The sequence below is a fragment of the Hippoglossus hippoglossus genome, chromosome 1, assembly GCF_009819705.1.
Source record: "Hippoglossus hippoglossus isolate fHipHip1 chromosome 1, fHipHip1.pri, whole genome shotgun sequence".
Taxonomy (NCBI): domain Eukaryota; kingdom Metazoa; phylum Chordata; class Actinopteri; order Pleuronectiformes; family Pleuronectidae; genus Hippoglossus; species Hippoglossus hippoglossus.
In genome coordinates, this window is record NC_047151.1 from 28,871,116 (window position 1) to 28,883,615 (window position 12,500).

General features: G+C 45.1%; 3 protein-coding genes across 3 annotated transcripts in view; 2 read left to right on the top strand and 1 right to left on the bottom strand.

The window, feature by feature from the left end:
* capn9 (calpain 9) overlaps positions 1 to 1,523 on the top strand; it is a 10,068-nt gene extending 8,545 nt beyond the window's left edge. The window contains exons 16-21 of the mRNA XM_034589359.1: positions 138 to 206; positions 287 to 365; positions 865 to 981; positions 1,095 to 1,153; positions 1,264 to 1,331; positions 1,402 to 1,523. Of these exons, the coding sequence (XP_034445250.1) occupies positions 138 to 206; positions 287 to 365; positions 865 to 981; positions 1,095 to 1,153; positions 1,264 to 1,290 (351 nt within the window). The 3' untranslated portion in view covers positions 1,291 to 1,331; positions 1,402 to 1,523. The remainder of the gene's footprint in view (positions 1 to 137; positions 207 to 286; positions 366 to 864; positions 982 to 1,094; positions 1,154 to 1,263; positions 1,332 to 1,401) is intronic.
* An 866-nt stretch (positions 1,524 to 2,389) lies between these two features.
* ltv1 (LTV1 ribosome biogenesis factor) lies at positions 2,390 to 7,853 on the top strand. The gene is made up of 11 exons (XM_034589599.1): positions 2,390 to 2,505; positions 3,154 to 3,285; positions 3,617 to 3,823; positions 4,255 to 4,342; positions 4,667 to 4,799; positions 5,655 to 5,868; positions 6,283 to 6,410; positions 6,522 to 6,655; positions 6,742 to 6,794; positions 6,882 to 7,082; positions 7,499 to 7,853. The coding sequence occupies exons 1-11, from the start codon at positions 2,503 to 2,505 to the stop codon at positions 7,607 to 7,609; spliced, it is 1,404 nt and encodes a 467-aa protein (XP_034445490.1). The 5' UTR covers positions 2,390 to 2,502; the 3' UTR covers positions 7,610 to 7,853.
* A 684-nt stretch (positions 7,854 to 8,537) lies between these two features.
* The window catches only part of ifngr1 (interferon gamma receptor 1), a 6,654-nt gene continuing 2,691 nt past the window's right edge, over positions 8,538 to 12,500 (bottom strand). The window contains exons 2-7 of the mRNA XM_034590786.1: positions 12,137 to 12,254; positions 11,331 to 11,512; positions 11,101 to 11,249; positions 10,332 to 10,497; positions 9,730 to 9,866; positions 8,538 to 9,632 (exon numbers count right to left, since the gene is read on the bottom strand). Of these exons, the coding sequence (XP_034446677.1) occupies positions 9,336 to 9,632; positions 9,730 to 9,866; positions 10,332 to 10,497; positions 11,101 to 11,249; positions 11,331 to 11,512; positions 12,137 to 12,254 (1,049 nt within the window). The 3' untranslated portion in view covers positions 8,538 to 9,335. The remainder of the gene's footprint in view (positions 9,633 to 9,729; positions 9,867 to 10,331; positions 10,498 to 11,100; positions 11,250 to 11,330; positions 11,513 to 12,136; positions 12,255 to 12,500) is intronic.

The following is a 12,500-nucleotide window of genomic DNA, read 5'->3' on the forward strand; positions in this document are numbered from 1 at the left end:
CTTAATTTAAAAGAAGCATGACGCTGAGTTAAAGCAGCAGTGGAACGTTTGTGTTCAAGTTGAAGCAGCTTCACACTTTTTGCAGTGAAGTAACCGTGTTGCTTCTCGAGTGGTTTTTTCTTGACGCAGTAAAACAGGTGGACAACACCGGCCAACTGGAGTTCCAGGAGTTTAAGGTCTTCTGGGAAAAGATGAAGAAGTGGATTGTACGTGTTCATTAATGCAATAAAAAGACAAGTGAATGGACGTGCTGGAGTGTGAGGTTGAACCTGTGTTGTTGTTGCAGATGCTCTTCTTGTCGTTCGACACCGACCGCTCAGGGAAGATGTCGTCTTACGAGCTCCGCATCGCGCTCAAAGCCGCAGGTGAGAGTCGACTGAAAACTCATCTCACACAGAACCAGTGACATGAAGTGCTCATGTCTCTCACCACTTACTCTTACACATTTTACATTTCTCACAAGAGTTTGTGTTTGAATTCATTCACGTAAAGGACAGGTGTTGTTTATACATGTAGGTTTTTCTTATATAGACATTTATTGAAGATAGGAATAAATTGACCAATGCAATATATTTAATTTAAGAAGAACGTCCAATCGAATATGTTCAAATATGTTTTTGAATATATTCGATTTTCAGTGTCAATATGTTTGTTTCACATGTTTATTGTGAAGCAGTTTGATTATTCAATTTAATTATTTTATTATAATTTAGCAGCAGCAGAAGGGTTACGTCCAATGAAAATAATAATAAAGAAAATAACAGACTCTGGTTCCTGGACATGAAACATGGTTTGGGCATAAATCTTGTGTCTTAGTGTCTTTGTGTCTTTGAGTCTTTGAGTCTTTGTGTCTTTGCTTTGAAGGTATGCATCTGAACAACCAGCTCCTGCAGCTGATCGGCTTGAGGTTTGCTGACGACAACTACGACATTGACTTCGACGACTACCTCACCTGCATCGTGCGCCTGGAGAACATGTTCAGTACGTTTAAAAACAGCACATTTAAATACAACCTCTGGGTTTGCAGTCACCACTGAAGGCCTCAGAATGATTGTGGTAAATATTCATTCACTGACTGAAACTCTCTGAAACAGGGGTTTTCCAGGCCGTGGACAAATTCAAGAGGGGGCGTGTGAAAATGAACATGATGCAGGTAAAACGTCATGTTGATGATCTGCATATGAAGGAGTTTGTTTCAGATTATAATGCCGTAATGTTGTGGGACTCCATTTAAACCCGGTTCTTTTTGATTTAATAACACAGTTCCTGATGTTGTCGATGAACGTCTGAGGAGAAGCTGGGACCAAACCGGAGCCACCAGAAGAACAAAACTAACTTTGAGGGCAGTGTGTCCAACAAACACACATTTTATCTTTCATCTATCGAGTTCCAGACATCTCCCCATTTTAAATGCCATTAAATGTCAATCTGGGCTCATGAGGTCAGACGCTGTGTGAGCTAGATGTTAGGAAATGGTTTTTTTTGGGGGGGGGGGGGGGGGGGGGGGGGGGGGGGGGGGGGGGGGGGGGGGTGCTGACTTGTGCTTTTGGACATATATTTGTTTTTTTCTGCTCTCTAAATTTAATGGAAATAAATTTTGAATAAAATTGTTGTCTCAAAATCAAAGACGATGCAATGTTTGTCTGTTTTTATTGAATTCATCAGATTCCACCTGAGTAACGCATTGACTGTAAATAAAGATGGACGACACGTCTTCACTTCCACTCACTGTACAAAATGAAGCTGAATTATCCTGAATACCAGTTCCACCATCTTGCAGTAAAATCCTCCCAGTACACGCACTCGACCAATCAGGAGTCATGTCCCCTCTGCTAACATGGAGGAGGAGGAGGAGGAGGTTTATTATCCATACTGCAGCCAGCCACCAGGGGGCGATCCAGACGTTTGGGCCTCACTTACAACATATCTGTTCCATGGGACCGTCCTATATAATTTAATAATTAATTTTGTAATAATAATAATCGAATAAATCATAAATAATATGACTATAACTATAAAACTGAATTTATTTTCTCTGAATAATAATGAATGAGCATATTAATGTTCTGTATGTTGGTTTGTTCACTGCGCTGTTTGCTAATAAAGTTAATTCAAGAAAAAGTCGGGTTGGACTAAACCAACACGTCCATAATATGCAGGGAATTCAGGCGTGTAACAGGAATTATACCATCACTATGCAACACATTAATCTGTTGTACATAATCTGTTAATCGTGACAATATTCTTACACATAAATATCAGTTCGTGCTCGTGTCAGCGTGTTAGCATGGTTTCAAGCGCCCCTGTTGTTTCTCCGGCATGGTTCCTTCCTGTCATGGTGGCACCAGGAGCATCGTGGAGGGTGAAACCATCCGAACCAGTCCGAGGGTGAAACCATCCGAACCAGTCCGAGGGTGAAACCCGCTCCTGCTCTGTGACCTGCGGATCAGCTGGTTGACGTTCGAGGCTCCTCAAGGAAACTGGTTCAGATCCACTGACAACATGGTGAGCGACATTCATACACCAAGCTAACCCAGCTAGCCAACGCTGCTAGCTGGCTAACGCTACTGCTAGCCAACGCTGCTAACTAACGCTGCTAACTAACCCTACTGCTAGCCAACGCTGCTAACTAACGCTGCTAGCTGGCTAACGTCCTTCCCGTGTATCCAGTGTAAACAACGTGCTGTGAAGTTTGTGGGTTTTAAACCCGACCTGATAAACTTCTCCACTTTGGGGGGGTGACGGGTTCGAGTCCACTAAACACGTGTGGCGTCTCCGGGGTGAACAGCGTCAGAGCAGAATCCCAAACGACTGGTGACAGATTCTTCACACGGAAGAAACCACAGAATGAAACACTCAATGCCTCCATGCTGCTGCTGTGGTGTCGCCCACGTGTCCACGGGTTGTCCACCTCCATGTCCCCGGAGACACGCGTGGGTCACAGATGAGAGGACGCGTCCCAAGTGATCACATTTACACCGTGTTGGAGATTTGAGCTCCGTATCTCAGTTTCAGCTCCACTGGAGAAACCGGAGGTTGCCTTGCCTTGCTCAAGGGGCATCTCAGCAAGCGCAATGAAGATCTACCCTGGAGCTCAAACCCCCGTCCTCACTGTTGTGTTGTGCTAACCTCTGTTGTGTTTGTCTCCTGCAGCCTCATCGAAAGAAGAAGTCGTTCATCGAAAAGAAGAAGGCGGTGACCTTTCACCTCGTCCACAGGAGTCAGAGGGATCCGCTGGCCGCAGATGAGACGGCGCCGCAGCACGTCCTCCTGCCCGCCGCCAAGGTACAGACGACCACGGTGTCTGTTACTCCATCGACAGGAAACTAACAGGACAGCTAGTGTGACGATCACCTCGTCGTTTCCTTCTCTTAACTGTGAAGAACTGAACCGAGAAAGAAATCTGCAAGTGACCCAACTATGAAAACAGTTGTCCTGCTTTTTATAAATGTCCCGTTTCTCTCTGTTGAAGAGTGTAAACATGAAGTGAAGATTTATGTCAGGTTCATGAACTCTGTGGGATGTGACCCATTTAGTAAAAGTCAGAAAGATAAACCTGTTGGTTCCTCAATTTATTTAATGAACTTGAAATTCACTTTTTTTACATATTGTCCAGGTGGAGGCTGAGAAGAGGCGCGAGGAGCAGAGGGGTTTCGGTGTTTTCTATGACGACAACTACAATTACCTGCAGCACCTGAAGGAGGCGTTGGGCCCTACTGAACTGGTGGTGACCAACCCCCCCAACACCAACAGACGTCCTGTTCCCCTCCATGAGGAGGAGGAGGAGGAGGAGGAGGAGGGTGACATGGACAAGGCACCTCCTGTGAGTTTAAGGCTGCGTCCACACTACTTCGTTTTAACACTCATCCCTGTTGCTATGGTTACGTCTGCTGTCAAAACTACTCAACAAAAATGTGATGTAAATGATGAGGCCCACGTTCTCTTCCTGATTGGTTGTGACGTGTGTTGGTGAAAGAGACGACTGTTGGCAGGGCATCGTTTTGTGTATGTCTTCTGTGTTTGTGCTGAAAGTGGAGGCAGGGGACCGTTTTATTTAGGGGGTGGCGCCATCAAGTGGAAATTTATGAAACATTTTGTCTGGCATGTTTTTCTGTCTATGATTTAAGAAGCAAAATAATACATTTCTTGAATTCTTCAGTGCAGCAGGTCACTGATTTCTCTCTCTCATGTATTTTTATTGTTAATTGTTTTGGAAAATGGTCTCTGAAGTGATTTTCTGTTTTTCCCCATCAGGCCACCAGCATCAACCTGCCCTCGTCTGTGTTCGCCTCCGAGTTCGAGGAGGAGGTGGGACTCCTCAACAAAGCTGCTCCTATCTCAGGTAAAACGGCTTAAAACGCCACAAATGTGTAGGAGACGAGCCGTGTGCACACCAGCACGTGCGCTTTCAGTCGTGTTAGTGTGGACGGGGATTAAAACTGATCCAGAGCCACAACACTTTGACACAGTTTGGAAACGTAGTCGTATGGATGTAGCCTGAGATCTGTTGTTTGGATACTTGAGGACAAAATCATAATTTCCTCAGAAAACCGTCAGATCAGACGAACGAGCTGCGCCTCAGCTCCACGAAGTTTCAGTTTGAACATCTGGCGTCTGTTTGTTGTCGTCAACATGTCACATCCTCTCTCTCTTGTTGTTCCTTCAGGACCTCGTCTGGACATGGACCCCGACATCGTGGCGGCTCTGGATGAAGACTTCGACTACGAGGACCCTGACAACATCCTGGACGATGACTTCATGATCAAAGCAAACACAGCCAGCGCAGCAGTGGACACAAAGTAAGAAATTAAGTCTTAATATATTTTTGACCTGCGTGAAAGGAGGTTATGTTTTCCTCTACCATGAAATGTTTTTTGAGGGCTGGGCCACGAGCCAAGAAACCAGCCGATTGAAGTTTGGTTTGACCCCGGATCAGGGGACAGATCCAGGGGACAGATCCAGGGGACAGATCCAGGACTCTTATTTCAGTTTCTTTAGCATTGGGAGATGTGGATGTTTTCTCAGTGAATAATTCATGGATCCTGATGTTTAGAGGACTGGTGTGTGTGTGTGTGTGTGTGTGTGTGTGTGTGTGTGTGTGTGTGCGTGTGCGTGAGTGTGTGTGTGTGTGTGTGTGTGTGTGTGCGTGTGTGTGTGAGAGATTTGGTGCAGATCCAAATAAACATCTGGATCTAGTTGCGACTGTTGGACCTTGGTGCAGGTGTGAGCTCTACTGAGAGACACTCTAGTTGTTTTTAATTAAAGTTATCTGACGTGTTTTCACAATGTTCTGAACAGAAACTAGTTTCATTTTCTACATGAATACATAGAAACTAAATTCTGAATATTATTCCAGTTAATTGTTTAATTTTCTTTTTTGCAGACAAATAATAAATGTACATCAACATAATGTAATTTAACCATATAAGTCACTTTTAGTGAATTTTAAAACCTCAGCAAATAAGCAAAGTTTTGCAATAATAAGACTTTTGAAAACGTTTTCTCGCTCTGTGGGAAAATATAACCAGTGATTTTATTGGAATGAACAGACAAATCTGTTTTTGAAAATATAACTGATTTATTTATTGATAATGAAAGTTTCTGTTAGTTGCAGCCCTAATTGTGATTTCCTGTTTGTGTGTAACCTGTGACAGAGGTGACAAGGATGAAGATGATGAAGATGAGTGGGAGGACACGGACGAGGATGGAGACTGTGACTCTGAAGGAGGATCTTCGGGCGACGGCCGCGGGCGAGAGTTTCTGTTCATGGACGAGGAGACGAAGAGTCGGTTCACAGAGTACTCCATGACGTCGTCTGTGATGAGGAGGAACGAGCAGCTCTCCCTGCTCGACGACCGCTTCGAGAAGGTGACCATCCTCGTATTTACAACACAACGCAAATATCTGAGTTAGAGCCTCTGGGCTTCTCCGGAGTTTCCCCTGCCAGCCCCCTTGTAAACCCTCCAGATAATGTCCCAATGAGCTGGAGTGGGTGTGTTGGTTATGAGAATTAAAACGTTCCATCCTGCCTCTGCCAGCCACGCCCTCCCCTCACCCGAACGCTCTGGAGACTAGTGTTGTTGTCCCATCGGAGAATCTTCTGCTGCTCTGTTCATGTGTGAAAGACGAACTCTGGAGAAAGTCTGGACCCAATTGTGTGAAGATTCTCCAGAGGTCATGTCTGCAAACAGCCAGGGTGTCTGTCTCTTTTTAGTTATTTGTCCGTTTCTATTTCAGACTTAATCAAAAACCCGTCGTCTGTTTTTGTTCTTGTGGTTTTAGTTTTACGAACAGTTTGATGACGACGAGATCGGAGCTCTGGACAACGCCGAGCTGGAGGGCTTCATCAACCCGGACAGTGCTCGTCTGGAGGAGGTCATAAAAGACTATTTCAAACAGAAACAGAACGAGTGAGTGACGTTTGTTTTTCTGTCGTCTGATGTTCTGACGAAAGCAGCATCGGCCCAAGATGCTGCTTTAATTGAACCTGGTGCTGAACCTGTGTCTTGGTCCTGGTTCAGTTTCCTGAGGCCGGATGACTTGGGTCCAAAGGAGCTTCCTGTCGTGAGAGAGGAGGAGGAAGAGGAGGAAGAGGAGATGGAGACTTTTGTTGTCCAGGCACCAGAAGAGAAATGGGACTGTGAAACCATCATCAGTGAGTTTAATCTACAGTCCGAGAAGACCTTTAGTGTGGAGGAGTAAAATCTGATGTTTGTGTCTAATGGTTCTGTTCTTCTCCAGGTACATACTCCAACATTTACAACAGACCCAAAGTCATCGAAGATCCACCAAAGGTATGGAAACCATTCAAAGGACAAAGGTCACTGTGATTTCACAAAACAATCACAAGGCGGTGAGTGCAGTTTTCCTTCTGTCCTCAGCCGAAGACGATCCGTGTGTCCAGCAAGACGGGCATCCCGCTGGACGTCCTCCCCGCCAGAGGCCTGACAGCCAAGCAGGTGGAGCGCATGACGATGATCAACGACTCGGACCTTCCCCGCGTCTCCACCCAGCCCCGGAGCAAAGAGGAGAGCAAAGAGGAGAGAAAGACGAGGAAGCAGGGCATCAAAGAAGAGCGCAAGGTGAGAGACAGTTCTGCTACTGGCCCACCCGACGAGCTCGGCTTCAGAAAACCTGTGAGAACTCTGCTCATCTGGACTCGAGGTGTGGTTTGATCAGATGTGACGGATTGTGACTCTGACACTGATCTGCTTTGTGCAGACAAAAACAAATACACCAGGCGACATGACGGCTCCCAATGGGGATGTCTCCAGAGCCCCCTGGTGGCCACGTTAGCAGCAGGGGCATGGACCAAACAAAAAACATACAGTACACGTTAAATACATTATTCTCGATTGGTTGATAGTGTGTGTATCAGCAGGACCGTAATACCGTGGCTCCACATCACTAGTGCACAGTCCTGGATTATTTAGCTTCATATGCAGTCTGATATCACGTGACCTGGACGGTGTGTTGATCTGTGTGTCTGTTTGCTCAGGAGAGGAGGGCAGAGAAGAAAGCCAACACGGTGGCCTTCAAGGAAGAAAAGGTCCGACAGCAGAAGCAGATGCTGAACCTGAGGACAAACATTCAAGGCCTGAAGCTTTAGTAACGGACGGGGGGCGCTCCGCCCACACAGACTCTTAACCCGTCGATGATGTCATCAGTGGACAAGATGGCGAACACCCCCAAACAGGACGGGGGGGGGGGGGCTCTGGATTTATCGACTGGAGTCGAGGAGTTTTCTCAAATCACCGCGAGATGAAGTTAATTTACCTTCATATAAAAACAGCTGAAGTGAAACATGTGACTGTTTGAAATGCAGGATTAATAAAACGCTGCGTGTCGAGCTCGAGGTTTTTTTCTTATGATACAAAGAGAAGTTTTATTTATTTTTGTTGATCAGGTTTCTTTCTTGGCTGCGGCTCACGTCAAACCCTGTCCCTCAGTGTCTCTGCCAACAGTCTCCTTATGAAACCACATTTAAATTCAATAGATCCACATTTTTACATATCACATAAATATCGGTCCTTTACTATATTTTCATCAACACCCGTGACTCATTCGCTGAGAAATCAACGATGTCAAAAACCATTACAGATCACATTGTTAAAGAAAGACACGTTCTGGGTGCAGGTTCCGTCCTTCCACCAAGTTTCAGGGACAGTCCTTCAGTTAATTATGATTTTTTTTTAGTGATTTCATATTTTCGTCGTCATACTGCAATTGACCTTCAGGGGAGTTGATCTACCTGAGGGTCTGGTGCAGTGGAGAAACGATTAAAGACTCAATCTATCAATGTGTTCAATAAAAAACATAAAAAATGTATTTAACCACAACACACATTTAACATTTATTCTAAAATAAATTTATTTCGATCAATGACAATAAAAACAAGCGATGAGGTAAATATTAAAAACAATAACAACCTGAGAGTTTAAGTTCACAACAAAAGAGAAACACACGATCTTCACAACCTGTTTATCAGGTCGCACTGGAATTTATGACGCCTGCTGAACTCAAAGTACAGGATGTACGACATTAAAAAGCCTTTCAAGGCGTCAGTTCTCAACCACGTAGGCGGTTCGGTTTTATTTATCTGGCTCCTGAGAAAAATTAGGTTTTAAATGCTGTTCTGTGTTTGCTCTGGACAACCCACACACCCAAAGGCAATAAGTGGTACAATAAAAGGTTTTAGATGTGGGACGATGTTGCCTGAGATGAAACCTGAGAAGTGAATTGAATTAGGGCAAATAAAACCACAACTGCATGTAGGTGACTGGATACGGTTTGAGGGTGAACTGTCCCTTTAAAGAGAGAAAGGAGCCACGACAACTGACAGTTTAAAAAAAAATCCTGAGCTCTTTGAGATGTAAAAACTTCTGTTCTCTGACAATAATCTGCGTCTGATCCAAATCCCACAGGAGCGGAGACGGACCGAGGTGCTGTCGTCTCTGCAGGGATCCAGATGCAAAACAGACAAGCGGCAGAGTTTCCTAATGTTAAGAGGTCGGAGACGAGGTCTGTGAGATGGTGTTTGGGTGTAAACGTCTGTCTGATCGTCTCCGTGGTGACGGATCAGCTGGAGTCCCGGTCCCCCCCCAGGTTGGTGCTCACCTCGGTAAACAGCCACGAGACAAACCTCGTAAACATGACGTGTTAAAAAGCGTAGGGTTCGGTGACGGTGCAAACAGAAGAGGGGCGAAACACCTTCCACCTCCAGCTGTCCTCCGGTGTCCTCCGGTGTCCCTCGGCCTGGTTTGGACCGGCCTGGGTCGTCGGTTATTAAAACGATCATCAAACCAACTTCAGTCCCAAACCTCTGACAGTTTGTTCTATCCCTCTCTGTAAGCGTAGGCCACTTCTCCGTCCCCCAAGTCTACCCTCAATGCTGCGGGGGCGTGGGCGCGGTCATAATTCCCCACAGCTCCCTGCTCCTGGTCTGCAGCCTCCTCCTCCGGCTCCCCTCTCTCTGACCCTCCGTCCTCCATGACACAGGCGCCGCAGTCCTGGAGGCCGCCGTCCTCCGAGCTGAGCGACGAGCTGCTGCTGTGTTCGATGACCATAACAGGGCTGAACACTTCTTCAACCGGTCTCAACAATTCATGCTCTTCGTTGTTTGGCTCGATGTCCTGGGCGACGAGAAGACGAGGACACATGTCAGGTTTCACAATAAGATGGAAGTCGAGGTGAAATTACATTTGTTTTTGTCTAAAGCAGAAAAGTTACCAGAGCTTTCAGTGTCTTCTGTGTCTTCCATATCTCCAGTGTCCAGGCTCTCACTTTGCAGATGCTAATTGTTAACACACTGATTATGACGACAAGGACGAACAGCAGGACAAGGGCGAACGTCATCACATGGGGATCTGCAAAACAAACAAAAACAAACCGGCAGTCAGTAGAGTTCATACCTCCGCCCAACTTTAAAATCACATTTAAACTCTATCAGTCCCCTAAACGTGTCTGGTGTTCATGAGCATTGGTGGTGAAGACAACTCCCACGATCCCACACTGCTTCACAACATCACAGGGCTGTGTCTTAATTCAGAGGACACAAACCAACAGAAATGAGACGGTCCTGTCCACAGAGGACCACCAGCTCATCCCAACAGAGCAGGACACATCAAGAAGGTTTTTAAAGCCTGATACTCGGGCATCGGACGTCTCATCATTTGCCTCTTTGACAACCGGTTCATCACTGAAGCACATGAACCCCGGGACACGTTGGGCCAAACGGTCCACCAACAGGAGCCTTGGTTCCTCGGCGATGAAAAGACGCATTTGAAGGAGCTTTCGAACGTTTTCAAATGTTTTTTAAGTGGATGACTGACCGCTGGATTTACTGGGGCAGATGCGGTCGGTCTCTCTGAACTCCACTCTCTCGACGCTGTTCCCGTAGTCCAACCATCCCTTGACCCGGACGCACTGCTCCTCTCTGTGCGGGAGGTCGTACCTGCACGTGACATCAGTCACTCTGCAGACGGAGGTGTAGTTACCCTGGAAGTCAGAGAAACATAAAACTTCTTACTTCATATAACAAGAATAAAGAACAAGCACTGTATTGATACACTGAACGTGTTCATTCTCCTCAGAGGATGAATCTCGAGCTGAGATGATTTGTCAATTCATGGTTATTTGGAATCATTGGCAGAGAATTTATCTTCTGGCTCCAGTTTGACTTTGATGTGAACGATTCTCCTCAAAGACTTAATACTGATGACCTCACTGTGTTTGTGAGAAAATGTCTTTGATACTCAAACTGATTCTGAATTTCACCAAATCATCTACACAAGATTGTAGAGGAAATCAATTTCAGAATTTAAAACTTTTGAAACTTTTATTCTTAACGTTTCAACTTTTTTCTCAAAATGCAAAATAAGGAATTCTCTTCTGATTTAGTTTAACTTTATTCTCTCAGTATTCTTGACATGTCGCGATAGTCCAATAAAAAAAACTTCAATTTAAATTCTACATATTCTCGATATGCAAAACTAGAATAAAATCTCCTCGGATTTAGTTAGAATTTATGCTTAATGTGAGGTTAATACAAATATCTTCTCCGTTTTCTGATGCCTCCTGAATCTTTGCGATGTTCTTCACCTGATCTGAGGAGACGTTGAATTCGAAGAAGGCCGTTTCCTGCTTCTCGGCCTGCTTCAGTTCTGTGTAGAAGTGGAAGGGACTCGGGAAACTGACGGTGTTTCCCGAGTCGCCGGCCACGACCTCGACGGGAGGGAACTCTAACGCATCTGTGGACAAAAGATGGGTTTTATGTCTGCGAGGGAAACGTCTGACCTGAGTCACAGTGCAGGAAGTGACATGCTACTCACAGTGTTTATCGGCCATCCTGTTCATGCTGAAGGTGAAGCTCTCAGACCGGACCGGTTGGGACTCCCCCCCCCTCTGTAGAGCTGTTACTCTCACGGAGTGGAACCCCATGTAGTGGTCCAGAGACTTCCAGATGAACCCACTCAGATCGTACTGATGCTCTGTGGTTTCATTCTTAAAGTACCTTCACACAGGAAACAGCACTTTTTATACATAAATACAAATATACACAAACCTACTAATTCCACAAACTGTATGTGAAGCGTTTATCTGTGTTGTTAATTATTGATGATTATTATTAGTTCATCATATCGGGTGCTGATGTCTATATCTTCAAAGTAAAAGCACAGGGTTTGTTCTGTTGCTGTAATGCTTAATATCGAGCTGAACTACTTTTATTTTTGAAAACTTGTGAACTTTGGTCGTCGTTTAACAGACTCGGAAACAGTCGACATGAAGAAATAACAGTAGTTCAGTGAGTCATTCAAACTTATGTGATAAAGAAAATTCAGTTTCATCTGGTGAGCGCGATCAAATCGTCAGTGCAGATGAACCAGGCAGGATGAACACAGAGTTTGAGGACGACTCACTAATGACAAGGAATAATTCAACACAACATTACAAACACACACATTTACTATATAATCTAATAAGAGAACACAACATGGCAAACACAGGGGCTGTACTCGTATATATACACTAGTGTATATAAATATGTGTCTGTCCACCTAATAACAATACAATCAAACAACACATATTTTAGATACTTTTTGAACAATTGAGTCGAACTGAGCAGAACGAGCCTCACCCATTGGAGCTTTGTATTTCCACTCTGAAGCTGGTGTGTGGCTGCTGGTCGCTGAACTCCCAGCTGACCCACACTCTCAGATTCCTGCAGCTCACCGTCACGTTGGTCGGAGGCGGAACTGAAACGAAGCCGAGAGAGGAGAGTAAATAAACGTTAGTGCTGAGCCAGTGAGAGAGAGAGACGATGGGAAGGAGACCAAAGATTCCACAACGTGACCTTGGTTGTCGGTTTATTAGGTACACCTGACTCAAACTAACCATCAGGGGACGGATCCAGGATTTTTTAAATCTCGTTCATTCTGACGGTTCTAAACATTTTCCTTGATTTCTCAGAGAATAATTCATGGATTGGGATGAAACACACA